The sequence below is a fragment of the Mastacembelus armatus genome, chromosome 7 (genome assembly GCF_900324485.2).
Source record: "Mastacembelus armatus chromosome 7, fMasArm1.2, whole genome shotgun sequence".
NCBI lineage: Eukaryota > Metazoa > Chordata > Actinopteri > Synbranchiformes > Mastacembelidae > Mastacembelus > Mastacembelus armatus.
In genome coordinates, this window is record NC_046639.1 from 14,144,190 (window position 1) to 14,156,539 (window position 12,350).

The 12,350-nt window shown below is 38.6% G+C and overlaps 1 protein-coding gene across 3 annotated transcripts in view; it reads right to left on the reverse strand.

Annotated features, from left to right (window-relative positions):
* LOC113145615 (nucleolar protein 4-like) overlaps positions 1-12,350 on the reverse strand; it is a 151,066-nt gene that overhangs the window by 8,339 nt on the left and 130,377 nt on the right. For all 3 annotated transcript variants that reach the window (XM_026332549.1, XM_026332548.1, XM_026332547.1), the window contains 3 exons: positions 3,970-4,457; positions 2,088-2,279; positions 1,139-1,327 (listed from right to left, as the gene is read on the reverse strand). In XM_026332549.1, the coding sequence (XP_026188334.1) occupies positions 1,139-1,327; positions 2,088-2,279; positions 3,970-4,457 (869 nt within the window). The remainder of the gene's footprint in view (positions 1-1,138; positions 1,328-2,087; positions 2,280-3,969; positions 4,458-12,350) is intronic.

The window sequence follows — 12,350 nt, forward strand, 5'->3', positions numbered from 1 at the left end:
ACAGTCTCATGACTGAGTCAGATTGCAAGCAATATTAGTGTGTTTACTGGACATAACTGGTCACTATCCCATTATGCACCTCCCCTGTCAGTTTATAGTATTAAATATATGTGATGAGACTTCATCTCTCCGATCCGTGCAATGCATGAGGTTTATTGGATTATTTAGGTGCTCAGCATCATCTTCATCAATTTCAACTGTGACAGCATGAGGGTTTTATACATCACATGCTTATATTCTTGCTTTTACCATTTTTATCTAGAGGTTGAATCATGGCAGCTGGACTTCTAGTCATTTAATCACTAGTGCTGATTGCAGTGTATTATAATTATCTATACTGCTACCAGTCTACACCTGTCAGTTTAGTCCAGGTAATCTAAGGTAAGTCCACCAAGACCAGCTATAAAATAAATAGAAGAAATGCTGCTGTGTAGTCTTTATAAGATCTTATATTGAAATATTCGGCACAGTATCACATCTAGAAACTGAAATAAATTGAATAGAGTGAGTTACAACTTATTTGCTGGCACATTTTTATTGTTTCTCAAAAGATAATTGCTTGGTGCTAGATGCCCTAACCTAGCTGAAGTGAAAGCTGCATTCTGTTCTGGTTGATAAAACTATATAGGCAAGACAAAAAGTTCAATCCCAGTTAAACAATACTATAAGTTTGCACACTCCGGAAGGTAAAAAAAAAAAAAACAGCTGGAAACTACTTAGATTGAAAACCTCTGCTAATAATAATAACTATTGAGACTGTAAAAAAAAGAATCATGCAGAGGTAAGAAGATTTCTCCATATAGTCATAGTTAAATTTTGTATTCAAGCCATACTAACAATAGTATAAAAAAGACATACTTGGTAAATGTGTTGGCTGCACAAAACAACCTCCTTCAAGGATGCACAGTCCTCTTAATATGTTTTTTAAATGATAAATATGATTAGATGACACAAAATTAATTGAAATAGATTGATCAGTGATTGATTGATTGAAAAACTAATCAGTTGATTAATTAATAATGAAAATCAACAGTTATACCCTACTTTGAAAATAATAATGCTGAAATAAGCACCCAATAACCACAAATACAAACGAATAAACATCAGAACAAAAAAAAAACTCTAGTGAGTAGAGTACCTCCATGCCGTTCTTTTTCATGCGCCTGCAGGATTTGAGGTAGGTGCGAATGCGCTTGCGGGCGCGTTCCTGGAATTCTGGGAACTGCCTGCTGCAGGACTCAATGATTGCCTGAATCTTCTCTTTGGGCTGTTTGGAGATGGGCACCATCCGATCCAAGTTCTCATCCACAAACAGACGCACAAACATCTGCAGGACATCAAAACATCATATTTTTCTTTTTTTGGTAAACTGAAAATCTTGAAAACTTCACTGTGTGTGGGCTCCATATTCCTTGTTTATCCTGGCTGTCTTCTAAAGTGTGTATCTATATGAGTTTATCCGTATTTACACATCCATAGAAACAACATAATTCATTTGGAGTCATGTTTAAGTGTGCAATTTGGGGAAATTCAAGGCTCTTTTAAAACATAAATTAACAGAAATGTGCACTTGCTATTCTTTTATGAAGGTGTATATAGGCACTGTAATGTTGTTGTATTTGTTATGCCCAATATCTCTTGTCTGTTGTTGTTAGGACTGTGTGCACTAGTGAGCATCTTGGTCAGGTCTCCCTCGCAAAAGAGATTCAATCTCAAGGGACTTCCTGGTAAAATAAAGGTTTAAATAGAAAACTAAGAAAATTAAGAGGAAACATTGAGTTAAAAGGCTCCAAAAGCTCTGTGGGGCTGGAAAGTCACACTGTGTTTAGCCCTTTTATATGTTGTCATTTAATACACTGTTAATAAAGAAAAGGAATCAAACAGCTTCAAGGTGTGATCTGAGTACTTTTCCATTTGTATATATTTCATCTTTCTCTAATCAATGACATTGATTTTAAAAGAGGAAAAGACTGTCAGGCTTTTCCATATTTTTTCTTCATGAATATAAGAAGATACTTTATTGGTCCCTGTGCAGACATCACGTGAGACAGAGTTAAAGGTCTGACCCAACACCGGCTCTGACTTACATTGAAGGCCTTTAGTCTCTCTGGATCAACTCCCTCTGTGTCATTTATTTTGTCATTGTCATCATGGTCGTCATGGTCATCATCGTCATCGTCAGGAGCAACCTGGATGCTGTGACGCCCCATGGTTAGGTCCTCAGCACTCAGGTCCACCTTCAGGCTATCATAGCTGCCACCTGAACTGTACTGGGGGGACTAAACACACACAAACAACATAATAACACTATCACCTCCCTGTAGCAGTATGTGGTAATAAGTGTGAGTGGCCTTTATTTGCTAGTTTTACTTTAAGTGAAACAGAGAAATGTTGATTACACACACACACATATTGACTTCTATGTCTGTGAGGACTCTCACTAACAAGAATTCACCTAGACCCTTAGCCTTTATCATAACAACTGAAGCAATTTCTAACCCTCAAACAGGAGTATAAAAAAGTGAAGACCCACCAAAATATCTTCCCTTTTTCATATTGCCCTCACTCTGATAAAGTTATGCTTCAAATGGTTCTCACAAAGAGAAGTAAAAGTACACACACACCGTAATTCAGCAACACATTCAGGCTCATAATGTCAACAAATACTTTGCTTTCACACTTTCTCTCCCACACTCAGTTCACAAGGGTTTGAGTGTATGTGTGCGTGCAGAGTTTGTGTCTGAAGGTGTTAGCATGTTATCTAGCTGTGCTTGTGTCTTCAATGTAGACTGTCTGGCAGTAATGTGTTGCCTCCAAGGTCGGCATGGATTATTTGTCAGATTCTGCTCTTCAGTGATTCACAAAGACAGGGAAAAGAGAAAAAGAAGAAAATAGATCTCTTTTTGCCATACATCTCCTCTCTCAGTCTCTACTGACTTAAAATCTAAAACGATTAAGTAAACTCTATTTGGCACGCTGTCTTTATAAATGTCTATGTATGGTTTTCATAATTTAACAAAGATGCCCTAAATAAGACAATTGCGATGTGGCAATTAACTAAATCTAATGAAGATTTCATGTTTACTGTGGTAGATCATTTCAATTTTCCACACTGAGCATGAATAAATAGAAGTAAATAGTTTCTTCTGAAAGTGTGTTTTCTCCAGCTAGGTGTGCAAACTGGAAGGACAAATGCTGTACTAATAAAAGTCATAACGCATAAAAAATTACTTTCTCCTTGTTAGCCATTTCTTTCTGTTAGTCATTTCTTTATAACCTTTTCCTGATTAACAACAAACACCATGGCTCACTCAGTTACCTTACTCTTTTTATACTGAGCTGAGTCTTCTTCACAGAAATAGAAGTTATTGAACAATTTATAACTACCACCTATTATATAATAGCGTTACTCTAAAATTGTTAAAATCTCCCCTAGGTAGATACACAGTAGCTTCACTGTTAGCATACAGACATATGTGTGGAATTAATCTAACGCTCTTCAAGAAAGCAATAAAACATATTTACCTCACATTTATCTCAAATCTCTAATGGGCTAATAAAAATGCTTTTTGATACTCAGAGCCACTATCATTTTAAGAAACCCATATTAAACTGGTTTGTTCTGTTCTGGTGGTGGACAGTGGTTAATAAATTTGTTTCACAATATTAAAGTCCTACATTGTATCCTGTTCAGGCAAACTGGAGCTTTTCTACATGAGATCCAAACCTCTTTCCTCATGTCTGTGCAGGTTTCCTCTTCTCTACTGTATGTGAAAGACTCCAGCCATCATGTCCATGATCAGGATGATAATGAATGGATGGATGAATATTTTAATGTTTCCTGACCAGCCTAAATTAAGTTGAACTTTGAGAGGAACAGGATTAGGTGGTAAATGGTCACCTCTTCCTTACTAAGTTTCAATGTAAACAAATCATTTGTGTGTGCAGTATGTGTTCATGTATTCTCACCTTGCCACCATAGTCCCTGCTGTCTCGGTCTAGTCGCAAGTCTGCAGTGTGCGTGTGAGCCTGGGAGAGTGTGTTGGCAGTGTTTGCATTATGTGTGTGAGGGGTGTGTGTGTGTGGCAGGGGCAATGGCAGGGGCAGGTGTGGAGCCAGTGGAGGTTTGGCAGCGAGTGGGTACTTTCTGCGGAGCTCCTCGGGGGCATTGGGATGCAGAGCACCAAGCAGCGCTGCAGCAGCCGCTGACACAGTGACAGGCAGATGAGAGGTAGACAGTGGCAGTCGATGGGGGGGTGGCTCACTCAGGTTGATTGGCTGCTGGTCCTCAGATGATGATGAGGAGGAAGTAGGTGTGCTGAAGTCCAGCGGGGCGGGGCCACTGTTACCATTGACAACATCTGATTCCCTGACTATGGCACTGTCTGTCACAGTAGAGGAGGGAGGGGTCAGGGCAGGCAGGCCATTACCACTGCCACTCTCTGATGATGAATCATCTGAAAAAAAAAGACAGAGACATTAAATTTCACTGACTGAAAAACATTTTTCATTATATACATAATGTGCATTATGTACAAAAATATGTGTTACACCTGTAAGTAATATTAATACAAAAAACATGGGGAAAGACTCAGGGCACTTCAGTTCATTATGAATGGATTATTAACGCACGCGCACGCACGCACGCACGCACACGCACACACCCACCCACTGTGATTTATACAAAAATATAATGGTTATTTTTATTGTCCAGTAGATGGCATGCTTCCATCATGAAGCAGCAACATTTCTTAAACCACCTTAACTTTCTGTTCATGTTACTTAATTTACATAAATGCTTAGTTCTACATGTTTTTCTCATGGTTTGAATTATACTGTGTTTTCTCCCCCTGTATTTTCAGTGTTTATGCTGAGTAAGTTTTCAATACCACACCTCAATCTACAGCCTCAAACATTACTAATCAACACCTCTTAGTCAGAGCATCAACAAGAACCTCCACAGTATGAACTATGTGTTCATGTCATTGTGTACACGCCCATAATTACCCATATTTGTGTGGCAGACCTTTAGCTACACACTAACTGCTAACACCTTCCTCTGTGCCAGTACTAACTTAGGGTAAACACTGCTGTGCAGCCAAACAATGAAAAGCAGAGATGTGGTTTTGAGGAATAACTGAAATGAGTGAAATGTGGTGTGAGTTCTCAGAGTGAGGGACACAGACGGCTGCTGTAGAGGGTATTGTTCCTGGTCGAGTGGAGTAGGGGAGAGAGAGCAGTGCCTGCTTATTTGATTAAACCCATCCAGTCTGCAGCCTGACTAGACAATAACAGTCAACACCCTGTATTATCAGAAAGGCACCTCCCCCACGTCAACACACCACCTTCCTCATTTTTGCCTCATCATCAAGCGCTTCTGTCTCCCACTTAATTTGAACCTTCCAACACCATCCTTAGACCACACGGAAAGCGTACAAATTTAAAGCTACACCCTGAAACGTTGCACCTTACAAGAAGAGGTGTGCAGTTAGCGTTACCATCCATTTTCAATTTTTACAGTCAAAGTCTGGCTCCAACACCTCCAATATGTTATCATTTAGGCCAGTAGACAGCCCTGAGGGTGGAATTGGAGGTGGAATGGTTTTCTGGGTTGCATATAGGCAGGTGTGTTTCTTCTACATTTGCATGAACAACTCAAGGTTTCTTCACCATTTTAAACTCAGTAAGACCATTTGCTATATAGGTCAAAACAGATTTGTACGTGTGTCTTTAGAGAAGCAATATTTAGTGGAAAGGGATGAAAAATTAAGAATGAGATAAAAGCTGAATGAGATAAGCTCATTTAATTGCATTACCATCCAGTACATCTGAACTGTTCATATATTTGCACTGTTTTTTGCTTGATAAGCTGCTATGTATTTATGCTATTTGTACTTATCCTCGTACTTTATCTCATCTAAGTTTATCTTGCATGCCCTTATTTGTAATTTTTACATTGCACTATTTAGTTTTAGAGTTAGAGTTTATCTGTATGCACCAAGGCTTTGACAGTACTGAAATTTCGATTCTCTGTATGTGCTATATCTACTTGTGGCAGAATTAACAATAAAGCAGACTTTGACTTTGAAAAAAAAAACAAAACAATGAAAATATGATACAATGGACACTTGCAACCGATAATTTTTCTGTCTTTGGCACGCTGTAAAAAAAATCACAACTTGACTTGGGGCCAATTGTTCAGAAGTAATCACATTGTTTTTCAGTTACCAGACTGCATAAAACCTTGGAAATGGGTTGTTCAAAAGATCCCAGCAGCAAATTGGATTCCTGGGTGGAACAAAACATAATAAAACTTTAAAACTGGTGAAATTATAAACAGTATATCATTTGTATCATGCAATATTTATATATTTGTTTATATTTTGCACTTGTTTAATGTTTACAGTGAAAAGAGTAGACGTTAGGTAACCTCTTTAGACTTTCAGTATAGTAAATAAAATTAAAAAAGGATTTCCCCATAACAATTATCAGAATGTGTGTGTAAGCATTTTACATGTGTGTGTGTGTATGTGAGAGAGAGAGTGTGAGAGAGATAGAGAGAATATTTTACGTGTGTGTGTCAATTTCTGAATAATGTCCCTTAGGACCCTATTTGTGTCTGTGCCTGGCTATCTTTCTTGGTTTTATTGAAATTAATTAATGGAGTTAAATGTGCTCTACTTACTTGTCACAAAAAAAGGGGTTTTACTGGTGATAAATGCATCATTGCCTCTATCACACATGTGCAAACACACACATAGACAGGTGCTTTCATTTGCCATGTGGACTTTACATTACCTTTCATTAATTTCCTGGAGGCTTGCTCTAACCTTAAACATAACCATCTGACTAACCTTAACTGAAACCCTAAATTTAACCCTAACCTTACACCAAGTCACAACTATAAAATTCAGTGATTTACATTATTGGAACCAGCGTCTGGCTACCATGGCGAAGGCCAAGTCCCCATAATGTGAATGTGTATGCAGGTATCGTTTCCCACAATGAAATGTGAGTAGTACAAGTAATAACCACACACACTCCTCTCTCTCTCTCATGCACACACACTCATGTACACACACATACACAATACATACATACATACCTCCACAAACACAGAGAGAACAAGGCTGGAGAAACATCAAGAGATATTTTCTCAATTTTAAACCCGAGCCTACACAGAACTTTCAATTTTACCTTAATTTGTGGTTTACTGTTTAAATAGGGCTACATTTATGTTATGACCTTGTGCTTGCACTTGCTTTGTTGGACTTTTATTTTGGTTTCTCTCTTCTTGTCTCGCCTGGCTTAGTTTCATGGTAGCTTTATGTTCATCACTGGAATTAATTACACAAGTGTTCTGTTGGTCTTTTGTTTGACACATATATACACCTGCCTGTTTCCTTTGTTCTCTGCTGGATTATTGTGTGAATTCCACGTTACCACGTTTCCATGATTGAGTTTCATGTTACCATGATTCTGAGTTTGCCGTGTTTCCATGTTCCTGACCTTCTGCACCTGTTCCTGTCCACGCCTGCCTGAGTTAAGTTTTTCTCCTTGTTTGGAATTTTCATTTCTACAACCTTGAGCCCTGTACAAATCCCTTCTAAAAACATAATAATTTATATGCACCACAAGAACAGTACAATACAAAAAGATAGAAAGGAATGAATGGGGAGCTGTGAACTAAAGCAATTATAAAGAAACAGAATGAGACAAAGTAGAGGGATTGGATTAATTAATTGAAATAGAAGCAGAAAGTGGCTCCAATTTAGGATGATTGGAAGGGGGAAGAAGGAGGAAAATATTAAGAGGAGGTACTTTGAAAGTCAACACTAAAAAAGAATCAAGCAGTAGCTGGAAGGAAAGGGGAAAGTGATGCACATACAGTAGGAAAGGAGGAGACTGGGGATGGTATTGACTGTCATTTGTTCGGTGGGGGAGGGAGGGTGGTAAGGCTGGAGCCCATACATTCAGACGGGGTGTACAGTCAGGCAGAAGGAAAGAGATCATGAGGGGGGCAGAAGTAGGAAGAATGGGGAGAAGGTCATGCATTGGGGGTGGGGGAAGCAGGAGGAGGAGAAGAGAGGATGAGGGAGGACTGAGATGGGGGATGGGAGGAGTGGAGAGAGACTGAGGCAAATGGACAGAGATTTTTTTGTTTTTATTGACCACCTTTCTTTGGCTCTCACAATTACACTAAAAGTATACACTATAGAATATGTTTTTCCAAATAGTATATGTTGTGTGTTTTCTAGTATAGGAGAGATTTGGGAACAGAGGGGTTTGATCTTTAGATGATGTGTTATCTCTATGACATGCTGACAGGGGATTTAAATTACAAGTAGGAACTACCAGATTGCTAATAAAAAACTGAATCTGTGATTGATTTTTTTCCCCTTTTGGCTGCTCCCGTTCGGTGTTGCCACAGTGGATCACTTGATCCACATAGTAGATTTGGCACAAATTTTATCCCGGATACCCTTCCTGACATAACCAGGGGCTGACACTAACGGCCCCTGGTCTTCCAAGTTGGTCTCCCATCTAAGTACTAACGGCCCTGCTTAGTTTCCGAGATCAGATGCTATCAATCACTTGCAAAACTGAATCTGTGATCATAACCATAATAATTTGTGCACTATACTCAAAATTATTTGAGTCAGAATGTCACAGGTAGCAAAAGCACATCCCTACTCTGTTAATCCACCATTGTTTTCTCCTGTCTTGGATACAAGTCCACATGTCTGTAGTGTTACTTGCTGGTTCTTAGTGTTTGTGTCTGCCTGTTTCCTCTGCCTGTTTGTGTATCCTCTGTCTTTGGATTTCCTTAATACACATGGACTCTACTCTCACTAGTGTTGTGTCATGTAGACCTGCACTTTCTGGGTAAATGATGCTATAACTGTGACATCTGTCTGTTGCCCTGTCTTATACTCCAGCAATCTAAAAATCAGGAAGGAGCTACTGGTAAAATATCTGATCATATGGATTATGAACATCAGTCAAATGAAGCAATCTCAAAAATAACGATGTAATTCTGAGACAAGGCCAACACTTTCAAAAAGTAATCTTGAGACTACTCTTGGTCTTGACTACTACACTAACTCTTACGGACCTCTGTTACTCTACTAACACAGGGATCCCAGTATTAGAGTATCCCATATCAGTGCAAAAAGAACAGTAAAAGTCAAAGTGTCAGGCACAGCGATGCGGTGCTTTATCTTGTATACTGGGTCCCAATGAAGTACAACTGATTCCTGCACTCCAAACTTACATTTAGGGCTGCAGCTATCGATTATTATTGGAGTCGAGTATTCTACCAAATATTTCATTGATTACTTGAGTAATCGGATAAAATAGACGTCTGCATTTTTAAACAATAATACTATTGTGTAATGCATGACAGAAATGACAGGTTACCTTGGAATGATACCAAACTTTGGGCATTATTTTCCTTTTACTAACAGTTTCACTGTCTTACTTTTACTCTTTACTTAAATGTGTTGTGTTGGTGTGGAACAATGATCCCTAGGCGGAGCATGACCGATAACACAAATGATAGTAATTAAACAAATCCTTGAGGCAAAGAATTTGCTTCGAGGATTTTTTGTAATCGAAATCCTCGATTTCCTTGAGGATTTGTTGGAGCCCTACTTATATTTGATCTGGAGCTGTCAAGTCATGTCATTCTAAGTCACGGCAAGCACCACGATCGCCATCTTGAAAGACCATCATGTAATCAGTATCCAGCACTACTTTATCCCCTCCTCCACATATTTTTTTCTGATTTTGGAGAGATAATGGTGATATTCTCCTTTTTGCTTATATCACCTCCTGCCTCTCTGCCTGTCCCCCTACACTCCCCTCTTTTTACCTCAAGCTAAGCCTCCATCTAACTTTTGTGTGTGTATACAGTCAGTCGTTTGTACATAAAGCTCATGTTTGTAGTGACCTGTTTATGTAGCATATAATATCTAAAACTGCTCTCCTATACAGTAACTCTACACTGGGGATAAGCCATTTGAAAAGTAGACTGTAAAACAGCACACAAAACATTATTATTCACTTAAATCTTTTTTCCATGAGAGTCATGACACCAAAGTTCAGGAGTTATGATGCAAATTAAACGTATCCATTCAGCCTTACAGGCAAGTGCTGCACAATGCATTGGTGCATTCATGCGAATTACTTCATGCTGAGTTACACATTTCATGATGCTCAGATGTAAGGACTTTAATCAATGTTTTTACATGCACACCAGCACTGAGAGTGCTGGCAGTAATCAGCATGTGGACATATTTTAGCCACATAATTTACATGCTATGACAAGATCATTTCCATAATACAATTTACACTGGATCATTTAATGGCTTAATCCTGCTAACTTACATACATGATGAATTCCTCTCCAGAATGTAATGCAAAAAAATATATTCATCAGTCATTCTCTTTCATAGTTTGATTTTCACTAGTAAAGCGTGATGGTGTCTGGTATAAATGATATCAGCTTCTGACTTTAGAGGCACAAGGCTCGCTAATCAGAAACTACTGCTTACCTTAATCACTGAGGTAATTTTGGTGTAGTATGACTACCAAGAGCCCTGTTTTTTCCTGACTTTGTTCCACAGAAAATAGAATCCAAAGCTCCAGATGTACCTTCCGCACCTAATGACAGACAGTGTTCATTTATTAAGGATTCACTGCAGTAGGTCTAAAGTGTGAGCTTCCACTTTCTCTAAGAAACTAATTCTCATTCCTCACCTGTTGCCATTTTTGATTCCCGTCTAACCTTCTTCCTCTCCTCTTACTCTATTCCCACTTGTTTAGTTTACATTATATTTATCTCTTCCATGCACCATCCAGTCTTTAGACAGCAGTGCAGTGACTATGATGCATGGCAGTATTTAGTGTTTCGCTGTGGCCCAAGGGACACAAGGGCACAGAAAGGCACCCAGTCTATTTAAGAGGTCAAATGTTTTCTTGTGTCAAGTACACACACTTATAGTAAAGAGCTCAGGTGAGTAAACCTGCTGCTAAAAGCCTGTGTGTCCCCAGAGAAAAGTAGAACAGCTGGACTGCAACTTTGACAATCATTGTCTGACCCATAATCCACCAGGAGGAGGAGGAAGATACTGCACCAGCTTAACTTGCAACATATTTCTAAGCATGAGCATGAATTCATGATTGTGAGTGTGTGAAAGAAGAGTATCGCTGCATGTTTCTGCACATTGCGTGTTTCTATGTTTATATTGTGCAAGTAGTCATATTTAGTGTCAAGCTGAAGTGGTGCACAGGGACACAAATCCGTGGAGCCTTTAGCAGATCATAAACCATTTATTTCAGTCTTTCAATTCACTCCAGTGTTGCCCCATCACTAATGTGGGAGTTTAGTGTTGGACAACACCATCAGTATCCCACAAAATTCTAAGGAAACTGCATGTTTCCCCTCTATGCCATGTTAGTGTTTGTATTATTAACAACAGTTGTTTGTGATTTATTTCATTATGGAGGGCCCAAACTATTGAATAACGAAGTTTTCACCTTAATCAGTCAACAATCACAATATCCACTCTTATAGTCCAAATGCTGACTGTGGGCATAAGCCTTAATGTCTTTGATATCAAATGTCTTCTGTTCTAAGCATCTCCTTTTTGGGTATTTTTGGTATTTTATGACAGATTTAATCAGTAGGACAAATGACTGGAAATGAGAGAGTGAGGGAGTTCACCAAATGAACTTGTAGTTTACCGCAAAGAATGGTAGAAACAGCTCCAACATTAATCTTATCTTATTCTCTGTCTTTTCACTTCATACAGCCAACTAATGTTGTGAACACCAAGAAAGCAACACCAGTGGTGAATAATTTAAAGTATACTGTCACTAAAAGCAGAATAAATGCTTTAGCACAAATGGCAATTACAGCAGTTACAACAGTGTACACCATTCGAGAAAAAAAGCTTTCTGTGATAAACCACTTCTGAATGCTGCTGTTGAGCCCTTAGTATATATCAGAGCACTGATACAGTAGCAGCAAAGGGTTCAATATACACTGGTAGTACGCACATTGAATGCACTGATGATATGGTAAGCAGTGATGATACAAAGCTTCCACCAAATGTCAGTTATAAAGTCAAACTGCAGTTATTTGTAATTAGACAGAATATATACATCTTAGCAAGCCTGAGAGCACCAATCCTTTAATTAAAAAACATGAGACATATATCACCTGAGTGCAAGCTCTCAACAGTAGTCAATCAGCACATTTTAATCAATATGATTTAATAATCATCACAAGATATTTTACATTCCAGTTGTACATTGGAGAGAACACAACAAATCAATGTGTCTAT